This window comes from Dreissena polymorpha, chromosome 8, assembly GCF_020536995.1.
Source record: "Dreissena polymorpha isolate Duluth1 chromosome 8, UMN_Dpol_1.0, whole genome shotgun sequence".
In the NCBI taxonomy this organism is placed as follows: domain Eukaryota; kingdom Metazoa; phylum Mollusca; class Bivalvia; order Myida; family Dreissenidae; genus Dreissena; species Dreissena polymorpha.
In genome coordinates this window covers 86,377,985-86,402,997 of record NC_068362.1, presented here as the reverse complement: position 1 = coordinate 86,402,997, position 25,013 = coordinate 86,377,985, and the positions used below count along the sequence as shown (strand labels likewise).

At 34.4% G+C, this 25,013-nt stretch overlaps 2 protein-coding genes across 2 annotated transcripts; both read right to left on the bottom strand.

Annotated features, from left to right (window-relative positions):
- Positions 1-1,618: 1,618 nt before the first annotated feature.
- On the bottom strand, positions 1,619-2,776 carry LOC127840852 (uncharacterized). The gene is made up of 2 exons (XM_052369287.1): positions 2,518-2,776; positions 1,619-2,002 (listed from the first exon to the last, which is right to left on the bottom strand). The coding sequence occupies exons 1-2, from the start codon at positions 2,567-2,569 to the stop codon at positions 1,650-1,652; spliced, it is 405 nt and encodes a 134-aa protein (XP_052225247.1). The 5' UTR covers positions 2,570-2,776; the 3' UTR covers positions 1,619-1,649.
- A 5,091-nt stretch (positions 2,777-7,867) lies between these two features.
- LOC127840847 (uncharacterized) lies at positions 7,868-13,458 on the bottom strand. Its single transcript, XM_052369281.1, has 2 exons — positions 13,396-13,458; positions 7,868-8,886 (listed from the first exon to the last, which is right to left on the bottom strand). Exons 1-2 carry the CDS (start codon positions 13,403-13,405, stop codon positions 7,964-7,966), a joined length of 933 nt encoding a protein of 310 aa, XP_052225241.1. The 5' UTR covers positions 13,406-13,458; the 3' UTR covers positions 7,868-7,963.
- Positions 13,459-25,013: the final 11,555 nt, after the last annotated feature.

The following is a 25,013-nucleotide window of genomic DNA, read 5'->3' as shown; positions in this document are numbered from 1 at the left end:
TAAGGTATTTTCAAATATACGGGTATTGAAATGAAAAAAAGGTCGTTGCCGAAATTTTATTTTTCCGAAAATATTGGGGCGGCGGCAGCCCCTGCCGCCCCAGCTCCGACGCCTCTGATATATATATATATATATATATATATATATATATATATATATATATATATTTATATATAAAGAAGAAAGTTGAAGAAAGTAAAAATCACAGCTACCGCTCGGCTCATGACAGCGTTGTTGTTATCTTGATATATATATATATATATATATATATATATATATATATATATATATATATATATATATATATATATATATCCCAACTTGAAGCTTTGTTCAAGTCTAGCATAGAATAAAAATGGACCCTGATAAACAATAAACTAAGAATAACATTTTGCCTATTCAGTTGTTTTAAATTTGTAAAAAAAATAGAAACTCAAGATTTATAACATTTCCAAAATGTATTCACTCATAACAAATAAATTAATAACAACTTTCAATATATATATTTCTTAACATACATATTATTTCTTAGACATTTAGCATTACAATACAGCAATATTTATATATCTATATTTATGTATCATGTTAAGTATTGGCACACTCTGTTTAATGATGTCCTAAAAAGATGATAAATGCAATTTAGAAAATTCAGTTTTAATTTTAATAGGTCTCACACCTAGGAAAACAAAGTTCAGAGTCATCGAATGAGATTTTCCTGTGCCCTTGATACTATCCAAAAGCGCACGCATTACGTTGTGCAATATTAACATAAAAGCGCACATATGAAATGTGCGCAAAAAGCGCACAAACAACGCTCAGTAAAGCGCGCAAGAGCGCACAATAGAATTTGAGCGTTCTTGACTCGGTAAATGTCACTGGTCTTAAAATGATATTTTTGACGATATAACAATTAAACAATAGTCAAATTCATATCAATCAAATAAATAAATCATTTATAAAGACAGCTATTACCTTTTTAAACAATTTTTAAGAAGGAATATGAGTATTACGCAAATTATTTCATATGACTAAACTGTCAAAAATACTGTAGTCAGTGTAAACTACTCAGAATGCACTTATGTCAGCATAAGGAAATCAACTTCCTGTTTATCCAAAATGGCTGCCATATGAACAGACGCTAAAACAATGAGACACTTTTAAAGGATTTAACAAAAAATAATCTATATTCAAAATTACATCATATGAAATCATGAAACAACAGTCTCATAGGCATTTCATTTCAAAACATAAACGATAAAAATGAACAATGTACATGTACACATGTTTACATGAACGATCTAGGGCATGACAAAACACTGATTATATACAATTAAAAAGGAAAAATAATTATCCGCAATATATGGTAGTATGTATTGAATTGTATGGCAACACACTATATAATCCTTCAAGAATTCTGCATTGACATATAACACTAAATGCTAGATCCATGCTCTCAAAATTCATTATAAATGTACCTTTTCAAACATATTCACGATTGACATTAGTAGGCAAGATAATAAATCATCCAGGTGAATTATATGATGAAACATAACACTGAATACAAGTTTGGTGTTGCCGATAATTCATGTAAAGTACACGTTCCAAAATGTTTGTATTGTAACTTGTGACAAACACACACACACACACACCTATTTTACTCTCAACAAAAGGATGTTGTTGCCCGACGATTGTCCCACAATGAGGGATGCTGTGCTCTTATTGTAGCAGACTGACATTGGGTTATTAACTCCATCGCTCGTTGTAGCAAGAGTTGCCAGCTTCTTCTTCCCTTCACTATCGATCTGTAGGATAGTGTCTGATCCATATCCACATACCAGCACCTGTCCCAGAGCTGTCACATGTATACCACGGGGTTCTTTTAGGGTTGGGTCTGTAAAGCTGTGGAGAACTGTGCCATCTGTGGCCAGGGTGCGGACCTCGTGCTCGGGAAGGTTGGTGACAAATATCCTGTCACCTGAAGGACTCACTACACACTTAAATACTGTAAAAGAGAGTAGGATTATTGAAGTTAGTTCTTTACAGAATCATACTGTTAGTAAAGACATTCTTACATCTATTCATCCCAGCTATTTGTTGTAATTAATAAAGTAAGTTTTTTCTTACAATGAATCATGTATTCATGGATGATTATATTATGCTGAAACCCCATGGAATGAACAGCACTAACATACTCTAAATAGGTACATTGACTCACTGATACCGTCAGTGCTTTCTGACATGATTATTATTATTGAATTATTTAAAAATACAAAAGTCATGTACAGTAAATAAAAAAACACAAGAAAACACTTTAGCAAAGGAAGGACTTTAATATTGAAGAGTTTTCATTTACATATTGTGAAATTAATATGTCAATTATTTGCAAACATGTCTGGAACTGGCAAAGGTAATATACACATGACTTTTTTGTAGATATGTATATATAACGCGTAATGCTATTTTATAATTTCTTATAATAATTTCAAATGTTACCAAAATATTCCTATCAAATTTTACCTGTGTACCCGCCTGTACCTTCATACACGGTTTTCAGCAGGCCATCACTCATTGAATTCTTGCAAAGTACAGTGCGAAAAGTAAGATACAGGTCTTGCAGATTATAAGCAATACCATTACATCCATGTTCAAGCCGTAAGTTTCTGGTCTTAATCAGCCGCCCACCGTTCACGTGCACGGACCCACACTGGACCTCATGTGTGTCATCCTGATCCACAATAACAGCTACTTCTCTTGGTGTGATTTGTCAGATATCCCGTGGAGCAGCACTTAAATCACAATGATCCACCACCTGGTATTGATGATTGAGTAGCTTAACTCGTTTATTAGAAACATCGGCGATAAGGATCTTATTATCAGATAGAACACAAATTGCATTGATATAGCAGCTCTTCGAATCACTTTGTAGTTCACATCATAGTACTCTGAAATCCCTTGTACAGTGAATACCGTGTCTGGGTCTTATAGCACTGATAATTTAATGATACTAAGTACAATCCTCCCGAGACCTGACAATTTTGACAAGTTCTGTTGAACATCACTGTCAGCCAGGAATGTCAGTGAACTTTCTACTTGAACTGAATTCTTCTTCAGATAAGTATCAGACAGCTTAATATTTACCAGACATTTCTTACTTGCAATAAATGTGAGTTCTGCTTTGCCCTTATCAACTATGTTATGTATTGAGCTTCTGAGTCGTTTTAATTCATTTTTAAGCTTGCTACAATTGTCCGCATCAGTCATGACAGATGTTTTCAGACGGGTGAACTTATCATCTAGCTCTTTCATGGTGTTTTTTTTAAATCTTGTCTAGAATTGTATTCATTTTATTGCGTGTGTCGTGTATTTTATGTAATTGTTTGTAGTATGAATCCTGCAAAGACTGCATATTTGTATCCCAATAATTCTTAAGTTTCTCGAGGTCTTCAAGAATAGTTTGGATCTTTCTTGCTAGTAGCTGCACGTCTGGGGGAGGTCCTTTGACTGACTCGGATATTAATGTAACTTTAGCACATTGTCTAAAAGAAAATAATATTAAAATATTTGTATGTGGTTTAAAACTTTAAATTGCTATAATGCATGTCTGCTATATCCAAGTAATAATAGTGTCTTCAATTTAATACTGATTTCTAGTTTGAACAGTTACATTATTAATTTTAGTCATCATAGTGCTTTAATACACATTTCATGTTTTTCACACACAAAAATAACTTGAAATTAATTTATCTGAATAATGCTTAAATGATTAGTCTCTTTACGAAAACAAACTTTTTTAACAGCAAATATATGTCTGAATTACAAATATGTACCTGTGATTGAAGACAGCACAAGTCGTGCAGCAAAGCTGATTGTGGTCAGAACAAAACAATTCCAGACGTTTGTCTTCATGAAGGTCACATTTCTGAAGGAAATCATCCACTTCCTTAGACAATGGCCACTTACGTGTGTCTCCCCTTCCGTATATCACATGTTTCCCAAACAACGCACCATGCCGATTAATACAGTTTGAACAGTAACATTTCTGACAGTTTTCGCAGTAAACGTCATCCCGCTGGTCAATTGTGTGCTCTAAACAAGAGGAACAATAAAAGTCTATAAATGAATCAGAGCCACTAGCCATAGTTGACTTAGAATACGTAGCCATCTTGATCAACTTAGTATAAATATTCAATAAAAATATATATGCCTTAAATTACACCCCTTCAACTGGTGTCGTAAATCAACTAATATATCACTTTGGATTGTACTGTTTACAGATAAAAAGTTGAGCTATCAGTACTTGACTTCATGTAACTCTTGCTCACGAGTGATGTCACCTTTCACTTCTGTGGACTTTAATCGATGGTAAGGCGTATTAATATACATTTAGTGTGTTACCAATAATATTTCCAAAATATAAAGATTATGTAGGTCGACACGACGCGGATGAAAAAAGTGTTATTTGAATAAGCGGAAATATCATAAATTTCTAATAAGTCATGTCAGGGCACATTATGATGTGTTCTCACGTTGTAAAATTCATGTTTACGAACACTATTATGTAGTTTAATATACGTGCACTTCATAACAAACATATAATGCGGTGGGTAAGTGATTATTAAATGGAAAAGGAACAAAACAAAACTTAAATCTTTGTTTTTAATTTAATAACTTAAAAAACGTAAATTTTCTACCTTTATTTCAAAGTAATGATATACGACGAATATCCTTTAAAAAAGGTATTTCTTCTTTTATCTCACACATCAAACGAACATTATCTTTTTAACGATCGTGTCATGTTATCCAACATTATTTTTGACTTACTCATTCTAACATCTTCACTTAACGCGATATTGGTTGTGTTTTTCTTGTGTTATAACGACCTTACATGAAAAGAAGAAAGAACAACAATTCAAAAGGCGTACATAAATAATGAGGATGGCAATGCGCGTAAAATAGCAGGTGCCCTCTTATAATTCAATTTGACATCCCACCCTCACTTCACCAATCTCAGAGGAGTAATCACGTGATAGTCAAGATGGCGACGTTTTTGTTTAAATGCCGCTCACTTTCCAGTATCTTTATCAGTAAGACAATTATTAGCATTTATTTTGTTTTATATTCGCTTTATATCTCGACTTTACTGGCTACAGAATTTCTTATTGGGATCACAACATAACAGCTCCCGCTAAGAAAATTCGTAGAGAGTAACGTCGCCATATTGACTATCACGTGGTTACCCCTTCTAAATCTATTGAGTTACTTTATTCTCAGATTCTTTTCTTGTGCTGCAACTATTGGCATGAAAACGGTATAATAGTGATTCTCGTTTTGTATTAAATTTAATCGCAAATATGAACACCGTGTTTAAACCTGTTTTGATATATATATAAACACTAAAACAGTTAATAAAACAACATAATTATACCATGTCTCTTAATGTCAAAAGGTTAAATTAACACCGAGGCGTTTTTTTGTATATTTTTATAATAATATTTGTGACATTTTGAAAGTCATTGTTATCATTTTTTTTTTCAATTGTAAAACAGAGTCCTATTTAAACACTAAAAGTGCAAGAGTTTTTAGTTGCATTAGCAATTTTAAAGACATGTGGTTGTGTGCTTTTTGACATCTGAAGCGTAATTTTTTGCACATCAGTGTCACCGCAGCATTTCAATAAAATGCAATAAAGTGTAGGTGATACGTAACTGCTGCCTGATGTTAATAAACACGGAACAAGTTTAAATGGAAATTGACTAATTTACAACTGCTACTTTTATTTTACGCCATATAAAAGTCAAAATCCCCAATTTAAATGTAATTAATGTTTTTTTAATTTAATGTACCGGTACATCTTAAAAGGGTAAGTATGATCAAAATTTATATGTTTGCATTAAACAATTTATGGCTAGATAACAGTAATACAAGGTACTGCAATATATTATTACAATTTTGGTAATGTGTTTTGCATCTTTTATTTCATAGTACATAATCAAATAGTATTATAGCTAAGTAAACCACCGTAGATGCACAAACATACTTAGTTACGCAATTGACTCACGTATTATATACTTTTATATGAAACGGGTGTTTATTTTCTCATAATACCATTGTATCGTCAAATCGTACGATCCTTGTTGTGAAAACGATTATATTAGCATAGCCTCGATCTGGGACAACTGAAAATTAATGCATATGCGTTTAATGTCGTACCAGATTATCGCACAGGCTTATCAGGGACGTCACTTCCCGCGATTATGTTTTTTTTGTTTCAAGTAAGTCTCTTTTTAGCGAAAATCCAGTTTAGGCGGAAAGTGTCGTCCCAGATAAGCCTCTGCGGACTGCACAGTCAAATCTGGGACGAGGCTTTACGCACATCCAATTAGCACCGTTTTCCCAGAATGAAGCTCAAATATGTAAATATTTATTCCTACACATGTGGAATACACACGGACAACTATTGAACAGACAAAACACTAACTGTGGCTTTCTTTTTGCTCATAAGCCATGTACAAACTCCCCATTATGTTGCATCTACGATGTACATGATTTTGGTTCTTTAACCGGTCACTATTAACAGCAGATAACTCGTAGACCACATGGCTGTGGGTATGCTTGTGTGGTTATCGCCAGTTAAAACTTAAAATTAATACTAACATTATATTCTTATATTTTAATTTGCGATTTTCTATGTTCCAAGTTATTGACAATCAAATTATTAATAAAAGAGTTTGAATTCTTTAAACATCGCACATTTAATTTATTTCTACATTGAATAAACGCTGTATAGGTACCAGTATTCTATATGCAAACTTGTGAAACATGCATATACGTATAATGAGTTCACATCTTAGATTTTGTAGTTGACATTGTTCAAAGAGCCAATGCATATATAATGAGCCACGTTTTTGGCTTAATGCCTGTGCGTAAAGTGACGTCCCAGATTAACACGTGTGGAGCGTACAGGCTTTTTTTGGAACGGCACATTGAGCACGTGAATTATGCTTTGTTTTCACAGAGCGAAGCTAATATTATTATGATATTCTGATTTTTTTCCTCAATATTTTACATAGCATTTGGTATGCATGACTGTGTTGATTTATAGTTGCAGATATTAAAGGGATCTTTTCACGCTTTGGTAAATTGACAAAATTGAAAAAAGTTGTTTCAGATTCGCAAATTTTCGTTTTAGTTATGATATTTGTGAGGAAACAGTAATACTGAACTTTTACCATGGTCTTATATAGCCATTATATGCATCTTTTGACGATTTTAAACCCTAAAAATTATAAAGCGTTGCAACGCGAAACGATTGAATAATTTGGAGAGTTCTGTTTTTGTCGTTAAATTTTGTGAAACTACAAAGATTGCTTATATAAGGTATAAAATACTTCATGTATATGTACTCGGCGGAATAGCTCAGTAGGCTAAAGCGTTTTTACTTCAGGACTCTGGCAGGACTCCAGGGGTCACTGGTTCGAAACCTGGTCCGGGCAATATTCTTTTCCTTTTTAAAATTTTATTCTTGATTTTTTACTGGAGCTTTTACGATCCAATGTTTACATTTATCAATATAAAGCATTTAATGAATAAGTTAAAAAATGCCAAAATCTGTGAAAAGGCCCCTTTAACTTAGCGATAATTTTCGTTAATGCATTTTTTTCCTATCGAATTAAGTAAATTTTGATGTGCCCTAACAAAATTGTAATGACCAGGGGACTTAACTTAGGTACACTCCCCTTACTTCAGTTCAGGAGTTATCTCTTGTCTATATCGTCCATTTTACAATATTGCAAAATAAACTCTATTGATTAAAATGTCAAGCATATTCAATACAATGCTTATATATTTATTATCATTATTAGGGTGAACAGTTAATATATGTTTGGATATTGTTTTGTGAAAATAGGCGAATCACCGGCTGCATTGTTTCTCGTCGCCCACGTACATATGTACGTCATAAACGTCAGACATACTGTTTTACGTAATCCGCTGCAAAATATATGGCTACAGAAAGGAATGCCAGACCAACAACAGAACCGATGACGTAGAACGCAGTTGACAACTTCCCATAATTCATAGCGCGAGTGACGTTTCCCTTCTTAAACTGAATGTCTGAACGTTGCATGAAATGCACGGCCGGCAAACAACACAGGAAAAAGAAAAATAGAAAGCACGGGCACTGCAGCGTGCTATGAAATCTCTGATTTATTTTGTTATGCGGGTTCGGTACGATGGCGCACTTTTTGATCGGTGAACCGGATGTTGACGAAAACAGGAAGTGAAAAGGGTAGGGCTCGGTCTGTTTTTCTGACGGGTTAGTAAGGTCCAGCTCAATATCCGGTCCTGGTTCACTGGCGGCGTAACCGGAGTTCCGTCTGTCGGCTTCAACATTTTCGTCTTTCTTCGCGCCCATGAGCGGACTGGGCGGGCAGCTAATCGACTTCGTTGTCCGGATACTCTGAAACTGTTCCCATTCCTCACCCATTTCAAACTTACACTGACGAGTGGAAATATCCTTCGCCCGGATTTCCAATATAGGACGACTCTGGCTTCCGCCGACAGTGTATATAGAGGTGGGGGTGAAGGGAGACGTCGGGGGTGACGCCGCACTATCCTCCTCGTTATGTACATGAATGTTATCGTATTCATTTCTGGAAAGTTTCATTAAACCCACAAGTTTCCGTTTTAACACTATTTCGTTGTTTTCATTTTCATTCTCGTCCACTTCGGACTTTCTGTCTGACGTATGCCCATGCGCCTCCGCTTCTTCCGGCATGTCGACAGTGATGTCATTGTTCGGCAAGCGGATTTCATTATGTCTTGAAACCGTCACTTTCAGAGAGAGTTCACTCGGCTTATCAGCAGAGAGGCGGCTAGGTACCTCACCTAAAACACATATTCTACAATTACGGAAAACTGCCTTTTGGTCACAGACATTATGTTAACTTGAATCTTACATAATGTCCTCCTAACCCAACTTCACCCGACTGAATTGTAACTGAACAAAATATATTGTTTAGTTTTCCCAACCTAATGTAAACTAAAAACATATCAATGTTTTTCAACAAAAGGCAATGTTGAATTGATTATATACAAAGAACAAGACAAAACCGTGTTACAAGGAACTTGTTCACATATTTGGAAAAGGACAATGTTTAATACAAAAAATTTATAGATTCAAAAATATTTATTTCTACCTGTTTTTCATCATGTTATATATAGTTTTATTTTTTTCCAAATGGGTATATTATAGTTATGTGAGGGTGTATATTTCGTTGTGTTATTTTTGTGTTATTTTTTCAATACTAAGCAAATCTATGAACAAGACCTTTGAACAACCCCATAAACAACTCAATCGTCCTGCAAAACTCAGCCTTAGGGCATATCTAAACAGTCTTTCTCCAGATATGCCCCACCCCCCTGCATCCGTAACATCTGACGAGGAGTCATAATGTAAGCTTATAAATCAACGTATCAGTTTTTCGAAGTTCATCCGCGCATGAGGCTTTATTATGAGAGCGCCCAGAGTGCGTTAATAGACTAACGAAAGTTGTACGAATTAGAGCTGAAACTAACAGCCATGAAGTTGTTATTGAAAGATTGCCAATGTTGTTGTGGTCTTGAGCTGTTGGTGTTGGCAATCCGGAATACCGGGAGGTTACTCCTCTTATCCGGTATGGTGACCACAAACAAAACATAGATGCTTTTGGGCACAGGAATTAGCCTCGGGTCGCCTACTAGAGACGCGCGTGTACACAAACCTTACATCCACTAATCAAACCACGTCACCTTGTGGGACTTAACCCTTTCAGGGCTGAAACCAAATTGTGAAGGCCTTTGCAAACAGTTTGGATCCAGATGAGACGCCACAGAACGTGGCGTCTCATCAGGATCCAAACTGTTTGCTATTCTAATAGTATTATTTGGAAAAAAAAATCAAAGAAAATGCTAATTTGAGAAATTCAGCAGACGACATTTTAGCAGACGACAAATTTCCCAGCATTCAAAGGGTTAATAGCTGACATGGAAGCTCGTGACCAGACTGCGCAATTGCTCAGGCCGATCTGGTGCTTTGCTTGCGGCACATAGGATAATGCCTATTATAGTAATTGTTAAGCAGAAATGTCAAAGTCGCCCTCGTCGTTAAATTATGTACACATAATATATGAAAATGAATATATGTAAATTAAATCTTAATACAAAATAAAAATGTTAAAAGAAAATGGCTTTATGAAATTTCCTTTAGATTTATGAACCTAATTAATCAAATATTAATTATATTATGCATGTATACGCAAACGATGTCTGGTGCTTTGGAAATATAAGAAAAAATGTATACAGTCTCATTACGTTTATTTTTGGTTTAAATGATAATCTTATGATATTATTTATAAAGATGGTATATATATCGATTCCATTATTTTGACGACCACGTTGCTAATAATGCTGATGATAGCGATTGTGATGAAGATACATAGGAGGAAAAGGGGAGGACGGAGGGGGGAGAAGGTAGAGAAAGGGGTTAGCATCAAGACGATGTACAACTCCAATCAAATTGTATGTCATCGCTGACAACAATCATAACACGCATAATTGTGATCAGTATTCAAGTCAGGAGGACACCAAAGTGCTTTCAGAGGGTAACAAACTTTGGTGTTTAAAACCATAGTGCGAAACGCACTTAAGTGGGATTATTACCGAATGATTAATGGGCTTTATACGCTAATTAATTGTTGTTGTCTTTATGACAATAAACACTCTAGGTACGTACGTATCGTGGGAACAAGCTGTGACCTACTGATGCTGACTCGGAGCATCAAAACCACATCCTAGATTAACCTATTTATGCCTAGTGGACTCTCCCATCCTTCTAAATTTGATCAATTTATTTCCAAAATTAGGGATGTCTAGTATATTTATTTCTATTTTTAGAATATTTCTTGCAGAAATTCCTTTAAGCAAACAGCACAGACCGTGATGAGACGCCGCATAATGCGGCGTCTCATCTGGGTCTACGCTGTTTGCGAAGTCCTTTTTTTCTAGACGTAAAGCATAAATGGGTTAATACCAACATACACCATTATGATTAATTAAAATGATACTCGTGCTGCAAGTATCAGCAATGAAGGTAATGGGTATAAGTTTGATGCTTATACAGATGATGATGACAATGCCGATGACGATGATAATGACAACTATGATGATGATGATGATGATGATGATGATGATGATGATGATGATGATGATGATGATGATGATGATGATGATGATAATTTATTATTACTATGTCAAAACTAAAGAAAACGATGATGCTGATGCTGTTGATGGCGGTGACGATGATTATGGTTATAATATTAATTAGTAATAGTAGTATAAATTGGTTAATTATTAAAAAGCGACGATATCAATAGTCAATAATATTTAGCCTTGGATATCGCTCATTGATAACGAATGCAAGTGCGAAGGTGAAGGATACGATACTAGTGATGGTATAGATGTATATAAAAGTCCCCAACACGACGGATTATAACTGATAAAGGATAATATATAAATTTAGCGCAAAGGGTCACCAAACGTAAATGTTCAACATTATGTGTCTGCTGAAATCGCAGTAGACCTTTGGATTGACGTTGACCTTTGCAGCAGAAAATACGGTGTTGATTGTACGTCAACGGAAGCACACAGGTGTGCACGCTCAAGCACAAATAATAAATCAGCGACAAATAGGAGTAGGATGACATTTAAGTATTTCACGACATGTTAACGATATGATTATTGTTAAATTGGTGCTATTTTATTAACGACGAATGCAAACGTCTTTCAAATAAATTACGTTGGCTGCGCTGTCTACCATGACGACGTTAATTTATTAATGATTGAGTGTCCAGACTGTGACGTCAAATCTTTGTCTTGATTTATTATACGACATTTGCGCCGAAGGGTGTACTGTTGAAAATGCGTTATATTTTCATGAGCATCATTGCATTACAATTTCGTTAATAATCCTAACCTCTTTAATCATCTCATATTAACACAAACCCTAACATGCAATAACCATTTGAGGTTTAACCAAAATAACGATGCCGGTAAGTACAACATTCCCGATCAATTACACACCACAAACATCGAGAGACAAAAATACTTCCTTTACAATAATACCAATCATTGGTTTAGTGGTGAGGATACTGACAATAATGATGAGCCTTGTTCTGGGAAGATAGGCTTAAAACATGTGCGTTAAGTGTCTTTCGATCCGGGACGACACTTTCCTCTTTTATGGAATTGTTCGTTTAAAAGAAATATTTCAAACGGGAATCTAAATCAGGCGGAAAGTGTCGTCTCTGATTAACCTGTGTGAACTGTACAGACTGATCCCGTCGAGACTTTACTAACATTCATTAAGTCCAGTTTTCCTGCGACGAGGCTCATAGTGATACCAGTAATGCTGATGGCGAACGATGAAATATTTATGGTTTGAATGATTACATTTTGATGATGAAATATTGGTATTGGTGATAAAGAAGATGACGATGACGGCAGTAGCGTTTTTACTTCATCAATCGCTTTGATGATTGTGATGATGTTTTTGGCTGTAATGATTATTATGAACCTAGTTAAGAGGATAGTGAGGACGATGGTGATCATGACGATGATCATGACGATGATAACAATGATGATGATGGTGATGATGGTTGTGGTGATATATGTTAGGATAATGATGGGGATATTGTCAGTGATGATGGTGGGGGTGATTATGGTTATGATAATAATGATGATATTCACGATGATGATTGTGGTGGTGATTATGGTTTTGATAATGATGATGATATTGAAGAGGATGATGGTGGTGGTGATTATGGTTATGATAATGATAATCATATTGACGATGATGATGGGGTGGTGATTACGGTTTTGGTAATAATGATGATATTCACGATGATGATGGTGGTGGTGATTATGGTTTTGATAATGATGATGATATTGAAGATGATGATGGTGGTGGTGATTATTGTTATGATAATGATAATCATATTGACGATGATGATGATGATGGTGGTGGTGATTATGGTTATGATAATGATGATGATATTCACGATGATGATGGTGGTGGTGGTGGTGGTGGTGGTTATGATAATTATGATGACATTGTCGATGATCATGATAGTTATGCTTGTTAAGATAAAATGACTTTGGTAATCCTGATGATTTAAAATAGGATATGTTTAGGTACATATGGTATTTGAAACTCCAATCATACCATAATAATTAAAATAAAAAAAAACGAATATACAAATATAATAGTGAACCCCTGTAAACATAATTTTATGGTTAATCACATAAAATTTTGCAATAAGTCTAAATTAAAATTAATAATGAAGAAACAAATAGTCATACCTTGAAACATAATTTCCTTTAAAAGCTAAACCTTCACTGCTGTTCGCGTTAACATGCAGCCACACAACACAATTGGTTAGTGTATTTACCATGCACTATGATAGATTACACACCTACAAACCGTGTCCTCATTCGGTCGGAGGTTTTCCAATTATTTTACGTCAACGTTTAAAGTATGAAACTCGCGTTAGCAATCTTGTTTATTTCGTTTAACCGTTGTTCATCGTTTGAAACTAACGTCACACCTGGCTGGCGTTCTTACCACGTTATTGCGGTGACATAGCGCTGAACGCATTGGGTTCGCCGTAAGAACAGAACATACCATAAAAGTTTATTTGAACTTAAACATAAAGGGCAAATCGCCATTAACGTACATATGCTTGAACATTAAAACATGGGTTTGAAGTAAACATAAAACAGTCATCGTTTCGAAGAAATATCAATTAATTAAGACATGGAGTAAACATGTTTTTGTTTGAATGTCACATGGTGAGGTCAATTCAAAGTTACCACAAAATGTCAAGTGTCATTTGCAATAATTATTACATTTTTAAGTTTTTGTTTTCTTCGTGAACAATATTGTTTATTTTACCGCATATGTATTACATGTATAGCAACTTGAAACATTTTCAACTTCACATGGCGAGTTTGTAAAAGTATGCTGTTTGAGGTACATGTATTGGGTGGTTCGTATTAAATTCAACATATTTGAACCTATAACCACAAAAACATGGTAAGAGCGCCATCCCTGTGAGACGATGGTTTATGACGAGGTCCAAACGGAATAAACGTCTGGGTCGACGATCTTACAGCCACTACATTAGATATTTAAAAACGGATAGACTCTGTTCTGCGTTCGTACGGGGTCCTGTCTAAGATTGTCACGTGACGAAGAAGCAAAATAGTGCGAACTTCAAGGTCGCAGTTGTGTTGTAGTAGACACGCCAAGAACGTAGTGCTGACGCTTGACGTAACCGCTGTGACCGATTGTGTTGACTTCTAATATATGAGCCCCGCTTTATTAAAAGGGGTTTAATGCATGTGCGTAAAGTGTCCTCGCACAGGCTAATCATGGACGATACTTTCCACCTAAACTAGATTTTTGCTCAGAAGAGACATACTCTAAACGAAAAATATCATAAAAGCGGAAAGCGTCGTCCCTGTATAGCCTGTTCGGACTAGTTGCAATAATGTAACTCTGCTCTCCGTTAACACTACGTTTCGAGTTACAAGTCGAGACGATAGAAGCAATGGAGCAAAATCAAAATCTATAAAATAACATTTTCTCCGGCAATTAGAGTAAGTATCACCCAAGAAAACAATTTGTATTCATTCCCAGACGAAAAAAATAAACAGTTAACGAGATAAAACATACTTTTATCGAAAATTAGATTTCCCAATAAAAACTCGATCAAATTTCGGCCATGACAGTAACCGCGTGATCTCGCGAGATTTGAAAAAGAAATGTAGGAGGAGCTATGCCATATAAGGTAATCCTACTACGATGTTTACATAACAAAGAAAAAGCCCGCGATGGTACCCCGCCTTTTGTGCATGTACCAGAGTAATCACTTTAAACGCCGGAACAGAGCTTTTTACAAGATGGCCGACGTTTGAGAAAATATTAATTGAAAATGGATTTAGATCTAACAAAATGTTGCAATTGCGGGAAGGAATTTTCAAAACAGAAGAAATCTTACGGTCGGAGAAGTTTGGTAGCAAGTGCAAAACTTAAAAAGATCGACAAGACGTAAAAGACATAATCGAAGAAGAATTTACTGTGAAAATAACACCCGATTAAAAAAATCAACGCTTCCTCTGTGAATCATGTTCGTGGATGCTTGTTTCCATGGCCAAATCTTCAGTTGCGAAGCAGGAAGCACTGGAACGATTAAAAGGAGCGACAGGGGGTACCACCTATCTCGCCAAGAAATTACGGAGTCCGGTACCTACTCCAAGGAAGATAAAAAGACTAAGAACTGCTTCTCCACAAAAGGTAAACTCACTTTGATTGTACTGTATGTGTAGGGCATTTATGAAACGTTAACCCCATTTCTCATATAGATAGCTCATTCTGCCAGAGAATTTAAAGCATTTTAAGAAGATTTTGCTGATAGATTTTGTCAAATTGTTTTCAATGCCATGTATTTGGAGAATAATTATTCAAATCTAGTTCAAGATAATTGTGATGATTTGAGACAGTATCAGGTCATTTCCCCCTTGAACTGTTGCCCTATGTAGCCCTGAGACGTTCACCCTTCTTTTATTTATAATAATGGATTGGACATGTATTTTAGATGTATGTGATAGTTGGTACCCAAATGGATTAATTATCACTTATCTGTTTTATTAGCTTGGCTGTTATCGGAGGAAACCCGAGATGTTGTCATAGCCAGCTCGTCGTCCACATAATGCTAAAATCTTAATAATTTGTCACACATTTGAACATTGCCTTTAAAATCAAAGTTCTTCCACCTACAACTGTGTTACTTGATATGTATCTGCACCTTCATTTCTTCTACATGCCATGCCCATTTAGGGTCACTAGGCCAAAGGTCAAGGTCACTTTGACCTGCACCCACAGCAAAGCATTCGCACACAATATGTGGTGCTCTTGTTTAAATTGCAATGATAACTGATGTGACAAACTTGCAGGATAACTTGTTTCATGAATCATTCATTTGATAGATGTACAGAAATAATGAATTCATAATCAGTTATCCAACCAATGTTGATTAGAATATGTTTGACTAGTTGATAGGCTATTTGAAAGCATTCAAAAAAAAAAAATTTAATTTGAAGATGACAAATAAATTTGTAATGGAAAATTCTCCTTTTATCACAATGATTTCTTCCCTACCCAACCAATTTCTTAATTTTCCATTACAAATTAAAAAAAGAATAGAAATTGGTTGGGTAGGGTAGAAATCATTGTGATAAAAGGAGAAAGTGCTCATATTGACAATAACCCAAGTTCTGTTGAATTCAAGAGCACTTGGGTTAGTGTTGCACTGACGTATTGAATTATGTTAGAATGGTTTTTCTGGTTTTTGTTACATTTTTTTTAACTCTTTTTTTCTAGCAGACACATTTTTGTGTGTTGCAGCAGATGACCTTTAAAACCAATTGACGAAAGAAGAAATTGATATTGATGAGGATATTTTCTGTATTACACTACGAAGCTTAATGTTGTATTGAAACAGCAGATCCTAATTGCTATCTGAAAGTTAATAGAATAGAAGTACAGTATTTCAAAGTTGAATCAATAAATTGTATAAGGGATTAAATAATTAAATCAAGTATAATTGATGTAATTGGTTTGATCCAGATAAACAATGTGCAGTTATGAGAATTAGCTCATTTTAAGTAATTCATTTTTATTTTACATTCAAACATTTTTCAGGACTCTTCTGCAGACATTTACAGACAGCTTTTCGTGAAACTTGTTAAGACTCTATTTGTATTTTGTAGCCAACAACTTCATCTACTGACCCAGCAAGCCACACTGTTCAACCAACACAAACTTTTTCAACAAAAACCAAACCCAAATCAGTACCGGTAAGTAATGCTTATCTTTATACAATAGATTAAACTTTGTTGCTTTCTACAGGGCTTTTTTATGTCATTTTGGGAATATGACCCATACCCCTGGGAATGGGAATTTTAAGTGTAATTTTGGACAAAATTGGGAAGAAAGGGTTTACTTAAATGTTGATGATTTTAAGTTTAAATGAGGGTATATTCAATAATTCTTACTGATTGTAAACATACTGTACTGCTATATTAACCCATTTATGCCTAATAATGATTTAGTACATACAGAAAATAACTATTAATTTTAGCAATTCTATTCTATTATTTACACTGTTAACTTCTACTTCATGTGGATGCAAATTAATAATTACTTTTTTTCTGCAAAAAAGTGCAATTCATTTTGTGTTTGTTTTGGATGGTTTGGATGGGCTTAACTGGGTAATAAAGATATTACACAATTATATAACTTATATAATTATTAGTCTGTTTACAAACATATCCATTAATTATTAATAATTAGAAACTATTTGTTACATTTTAACCAACTACATCATGTGGAAAGTTTGGAATCCTAATAATACTTTCTTATTTTTACATTAATGAAAGTCAATTTAATGGTCTTGGTCTTTATGGACAATACTGGGTATAACTTGGTATCTGTGTTTTATCTGATTGACATTTCATGAACTCACTTACATTATTTTTCTAAAAATATGATATGATATGTAACAGAATGGTTTTTATGAAGGTAAAGGGAAATGGGTAGAGTTATGATGGATTATACATGTAATCTATCTTTTTGTTATCATTCAAATAATTTTGTTGATCTCATGTTGCATTAAGACTCGTGCCCCAATTTAGTGTTTTAAATTATTGACACAGTTTTATGTCATCATTTATGACACTCACACAGTTTGTTCAACTAACAATAACACTGGGCCGCTTAGATAAACATTGGGCCTATTAGGGCCAGACAAAGGCCCTCTAACTGTTTATTAGGGGCCATAAAAGGTACACAGATAAGTGCCAATTAGGGCCCTCCCATTAACTGTGAAAACATGCTTTGATTGCTACAGTAAGTGACAGATTCCTGTTAATTGTGTTTCAATTTAAAAAAAAAAATTCTTCAATGATCACTCATTATCAATTCTGACTTTAAAGTTTAATGACTGTTATTGTAATTCTTTTGTAATCTGCACAAACATGAAACCTAGAGATTCTATTTGGGGATTTTTCTTTACAATAGAGGCTAGCAGAGAAGTAGGGGTGATAAAAAACAATTACAACTGCATGTTTAATGAATAAAAAATAGTATTGCCCAGTATTGCCCCACTTTCAGAGTATTGCCCGGGGCGGGAAAAACCGGGTTTTCCCGGGGGCGGGTTTTTCGTGCCAACCCTGAAGAAATATTATAAAAATAGGAAAAAAAAAATACCAGAAGTCCCATTAATAGAAAATTGACTCATCTAACTGTTAAGGTCAGAAGATAACACTAGGCATAAATGGGTTAATCTAGGGCTAATAATTAGAAGTAAACCTGTTGTTATTTCAATTCTTTTTTTTCTAAGCATCAATTGGGAATTTTAATCTTTAATTTGGTAAAAAAAAAGATACTTTTTGCCATAGGGAATATAAACCAAATAATGGCTTTAAAATTGGCCCAAAAAAGGCCTGATCTATACTTGCCCAGAGGTTATAAAACATTGATCATGCTAAAGTCGGCATCTCTCTTGTGACCGCTTCTTCTATTATGAATTTGTTTGCAGCATTATAGTTTACATCTACGTGATTTGCAATCATAATGGAAGGGGTGGGGGAAGAACTAACCTCGTCTAAAATCAATGGTACAAAGATGTAAGTCATTGATTTTCCGAATCCAGTTGGTAGCAATCCAAAAACATCGCATCCATCTAATAAGTACGAGATGATATCAGTCTGCTGTGGCTTCAGGGTAACATTTAAACCGTATTTTTCTTTTACTCTCTCGCATTTACGTAGGCCGCCATGTTGGCTTTATTGAAAAATACTACGATTTCCATATATGGATACGATTTCCATATATGAAAATGGGTTTCTGACCTATTTTCTGATTGGCTGCCAAAAACTTATGCAAATAAGGTCAAACCGGAAATTCCAACGTTTTGTTTCAAGATGGCGGACGATCTTGGCGAAATCACTCTGATCCTTATGTTGGTTTTGGAAAAAGTGGAAATAACGCTTTAATTGGTATGTTTCATTAGAAATTTTTACTCGTATGAACTGGAAATTCTTTTTTGTCCTCAAATAGTTCAAGTTTAATGCTCTACACTGTAAGATAAGTCTTAAAATCATGCCGGTGTGATTCACTCCGGCACTTGCTCCATTGAAAAGACCTTTTGGATTCATAACTGTCGCCGGACGTAGGACGAAGACAGTTATGTTTATCACAACTAGTTCGGACCGCACTGGCTAATTTGGGACGACTTAAAACGCACATGCATTTAATCCCGTTTTCACAGAGCACGGCCCATATTGTGAGCCCCTTGCACCAACGTAACAGCAGACGGGTTTTGGAACATAACAATTCGCAAACAAGAGAGTTTGAATATACCAAAACCCGAAACATTAACATTCAGTGACAATCTCATGAACTATTACACATTTATGCAGAATCTTGAAACAAATATTGAGTGTAGGGTGTACGGCAATCTCGTATATGTTTGGTTCCCTACTGTCCTGGTGATGCTCGACGCAGTGTCGAGGACTGTGTGGTTTTACCTCCAGAACAAAGGTATTTTAGGGCTAAACTCATTTTACTCAGTAGCTATGGCACACCTTATTGAGTAGCTAGATACCGTGTTGAACGTCTGAAAAATGACATGTCAATTAAAACAAATAATGTCCAGGGGTTAATAAACCTTTCGCTTGATATGGAGAAATGTCAAATTACATTTGCTCATTGTCTAATTGGGTTAAATATCTGACCTACATATGTAGCATTACTAACAATAGCACCGTGCGTTTAATCAATGAAAGAATACTCTTCCATTCCTATTCAGAAATCATAACTGTGCACTACTTTGTTTATGACTACATTCATTTAATACATTTATAAATAAACGTGCATAATAAAAAAAAACAAATAACTGCTACATTGTTATTTCATTGTAAGAACATGTTCGAGCTAATTTTTTTGGGTAAATTTCCATTTCAAATTTTAATCAACGTATGTTTCATTTTTCTTACAAAACGCACTGTTTGCATAGCTTCGTTCAGTCGGGTTGGTGGGGCTATGATCCGTGTTGTTGTCCGCAATTCTATGGCAGAATGTGCTGTATGTTATTCTTGAAATGGATTGTTCAAACGAATTTGAAATATTTGACATAATTTAACCTACTTCTTATGACCAACGTTATCTTTGTAGTGGTCTCAGTTCAAAAGTAGATTACTGTAAGAAGTAAATAAGAATTGCACGCAAGTATGCAGAGCTTTTTATGTCCGTTCCGAATATTATTCCTACCCGACTTTTACACAAATATTGATGCATAATTATTCAGGGATGTCTAACAAAACTTGTCTTTTCATTAAACCATAGTTATTTCCATATGTTGAGGAAAGCGACAAATTGCCAGTGTTTGTAGGCTTACTAAATAATGAGATTTCCTTTCTTTTAAAAGTAAAAAAAATCCCATTATTTAAATTTACTTTTCTCTTTCCGTGTATCATTTTGAGCAATCTGCTTGGACAAATTAAATTGTCGTTTATATTTTGATCGTTAATCATTGTAAGTGAACACATACTCGTACCGCATGAGCAGACTTTTTAGAACACACGCATCCCCTCAGACGGAACCAACTTCTGGTCCAAATTAATCCGATCAAAATACATTTTGTGTCTATTATTGTGACTAGTTGAACTATTAAAGACACGACATGCGATCCTGTGAAGCCTTTGGGAACTTAGCACCATAATTCAACATACTTGTGTAGCACGTATATCAATTAGATATATGCATTAATCTTTCAACAAAGCAGTTTGTTCAGCTACATAATACTTAAAAACAGATTACGAGACCATTTTGTCACTTACTGGAATGTCAGTGTCACATTATCAAGCGCGCTGATTTTTTGTAAGTAACTAAGGACTGCCGGTGTCAGATGATATAGTGCACTGATTTTTTCTAAGGAACTAAGAAATGCCAGTGTCGCATTATTAAGTGCAATGATTTCTTTTGTAAGAAACTAAATAAAGATCATCGTACATTGATATTGTTGAAAATAAAAAGCAGAGTAACATGCCTGCTAAATTACTTTCGTGCGTTTGTCGCCTCACAAATTATCCTTAAAAATGGGAAGACACAACGCTATTGTGTGCTATGCCACAAAAAATGACACCGAGGATGAATATCACTTTGTTCTTAAATGCCCTTATTATAACGCTGACGGTAAGAATACAATAATTCAGAAGTATTATAGATCACGTTTCTATATGTACACGTTTATCGAACTTCTAAATAATTCAACTCTCACGAAAACATGTTTATTCCCTTGCCATTTAATTGAATTTTCTGAAAAATGATGTATGTTTTGTATTTACTTCAAACTCATGTTGTAAGTGCATTCATGCTGATGTCAAAATAAACTATTCCGCTCAGAATATTGAGCAACCAGGAACACATATTAATTTATTTTATTTTCATTACTATTAACTGTGTTTAAGTTTAACATATTTATTTTTTGACGCTGACTTGTATTATATTTTACTTCATGGAGTCGAACTGTAATATTGACAATTATTTTGTACATTTTGATAAGTCATGGGCCAGTAGGGTAAGTTTGGATCAAATCTATGTGTGGAAGGCCAAATAAGATTATTTTATATGAATTATTGGACTTTTCATTTGTTTAATTCACAAATTCTATTTTTAATATACCCAAAAACTTATCAGTATGTAACGACCATTTGATTTGTTACTAAATGAAACGAAATATTAATCATTCTAAAATGTATATAAAAATATACGTTATTTTCAACAGTGGCAACTTAATTACTCGATTTTGTCCATTATGGCACATTTTTGTTATTGTTATCCAAACGTTGACATACTTGTATTGTTAAAGACCCAATAAAATATACACCACCGGTGACCCTGATTTAAAAAAATAAATATTTATATCAGCTAAAGATGGCTCTCGCAAACTACCTAAAATGACATAATTCCATGTAATGAAAACTACCATCTCAAATGTTGTTGTGTTCATTAATAAAAAAAAATATAATGTTACGCTGGAATTGTCTTACAGTGTATGCCTTGTTTTATAATAAAGCGCCTTTTTTTCCAAGGCTGAGTGAAAATTTAAATTAAATCGACTGGGATTTAAAGAACTTTGTAATAGACATCAAACAGTGTTGCCCATGTAAACAAATTTGCATTTAATTTAATGATGAAGAAATTCCGGTTTGTGACTCTTACATTTTCTACTGTAAATTTAAAACATTATTTCTACCATTCTTGATCGTTAAGTTCGTTGTTTCAAACCTTTGTAATATATTAAGTGGCTTCCTTCATAGTCTTAAACACATTCTAAGTAACAAGGACTGTGCCTTATTCAATGATGAAAATGGGACAACTATACTTCCTTGCTGTACATATTAGGTAGCTTTTATAGAGAAGTGGATGAGATATGTCCTATATCCGGGAGGTCCTGATATGTTTTCCTTTGGCTATTTTGGCTGGGTTGCACTAGTTCTGAAAATAAGACATTCAAATACTAGATTGAAAGTCGAAACCTACCCATTTTATAGCAATTGAATCACCTGAACCACTGACCACTGAGTCCTGGAGTAAAACGTCTACCGCCTAGACCACTCGGCCATCCTCCCTTATACAGTGTCAGTGATATTTTATACTTTATATAAGCAATCCTCGTTGTTTCACAAAATGTAATGACAACAACAGAACTCACCAAATTATTAATTCGTTTCGCGTTGCAACGCTATATAATTTTCAGGTTTTTAAATCGTAAAAGATACATATAATAGTTATTTTAGAGCATGGCTAATTTTCTGTATTACTGTTTCCTCACAAATATCGTAACTAAATCGAAAATTTGCGAATGTGAAACAACTTTTTTTAATTTTGTCAATTTTTTCATTTTACGCAAACGTAAAAAGGCCCCTTTAATATAGAGATCTGGAATTGTGTGACCTAATTAAATATAGAAAACTGGATCTTGCGACCTTCTTTAATATAAAGAACTGTAATTGTGCGATCTTCTTTTATATAAAAAACTGTAATTGTTCGACTAACTTTAATATAGAGAACTGGAATCGCGTGACATAATTTAATATAGAGTACTGGCATGGTGTGACCTACTTTAATATATAGAACTGGAATCACGTGACCTAATTTCGGTAAAGCAGTGGACGTATAAAACTAAAAGAAAATACTTAAAACGTTGTAGTTGCAATGAAATAAAATGAAATGCTTTGGTTTTAAATGGGAGTATGTTTCGAGGAAAGCCCCACATTTTTATCACAATTCACTAAAAAACATAAAATGTTCATACTTTAAGACTTATAATTAATGGAGTCATAGTGATGTATTTTACTCTTTTTTTTTGCAAATCGTTATTCGACGCGCATGTCGACAGAATGTATTCCAACCATGTCTTTTGAGATAGGTGCGTATGCTTGTCACCCAGGGCGTTTATGGATTAGAAAAATATGTTTGTAGCTGTACGAACAATTCAATGTCAGACACTTGCTTACGGGTCAACGAAACCCGGCGAAATAAATGGTGAGGTCTTGTGAATTATCATTCATTTCTGAGCCACAAAATTTGACACCAAACTAAAAATCAAAGCGCTGATAGCGAAGAAAGACGATTGGCTACCGGAAAACTAAAAATCAAGGCATTTTGTGATTACTCTTTTCATTATATAAATATAAATACACACGTATTAAGTAACATGTTTGCAATATGCACTATATTTCGGCAAAAATAAATATAATATGCACACTACAAAAAGTGTGGGATTTAAGCTTATTAAATGCGTAGATCCAGGTAAATATTATTCGTTTGCTTATTAAAACAGATGTAGAATAAATTTAATGCATGTATGTCATTTTATTAAGTCTTCATGGAGATCTCACATGGATGTGGTTTATACAAAGTGACCGCATACTGTCAGATGTAGATAAATAATTGCGGCAATGATTTGATTGTTCTGTTTTTGTTTTCTTTGTTAATTTTTTTTTATTTTACATACATGTGACATTGTCCCTCTTTTCAATCATGTTAAACAAAACATTATTAGAATTATTAATCCGTGTTTTGTTGGCGGTATGAAGTAGTTCGAGAAAACATATCTGTCACTTTATACAGCACATACATTGAATACTCAATAATCATTTAAGAAGATGAAACGTGGCTGATTGTGTAAAGGTATCAATCAAGTTGAATACTTGCTCGCTCTAGCTAATGTGTTTGTTTAAATAGTTTGCAATTAATCACCATCATTCCTAAAGTACTGTGAACGTCTCTTTTACCCTTGCCTTACATGTAACAAATTTCGCACAAAGTGATTGATGGTTTGAATATAACCCGAATCGCTACAAAAAATTTAAATGGAGTAGCTTCTCGTATTTTAAAAATACAATTACTTATAAAACTTTATTGTTTTCAATTGTGAACAATTTGCAATATGAAATGGAATTAAATAGTTTTATTTGCCGGGAAAGAAGTCTTAGTCAATTGGAAGCCAAGTATAACACGTACCTGATGGACGATCAGGATTGAGATTTGTATGTATGAATGTTTTCTTTAAATATGCGTTAGTATATCACATCCTTTCTTTATTGAAATAAATAAAAGCGTTACAACCGGTTTATGATGGTATTCATTCCGATTGATGCATATACAAATCGATATTTCTAGTATTTTAATTCATTATTGTTATTTCGGATGTTTCGATATGACATAAACTTTATTTCAAGAATTTGTCTGAACGTTTTCTTATTATGGTTATTGACAGGAACTACGGAATACCGTTAGTGCCTTCGTGGTTACACATTAAAATCCAGAGGGCGACAATGCGATAGTG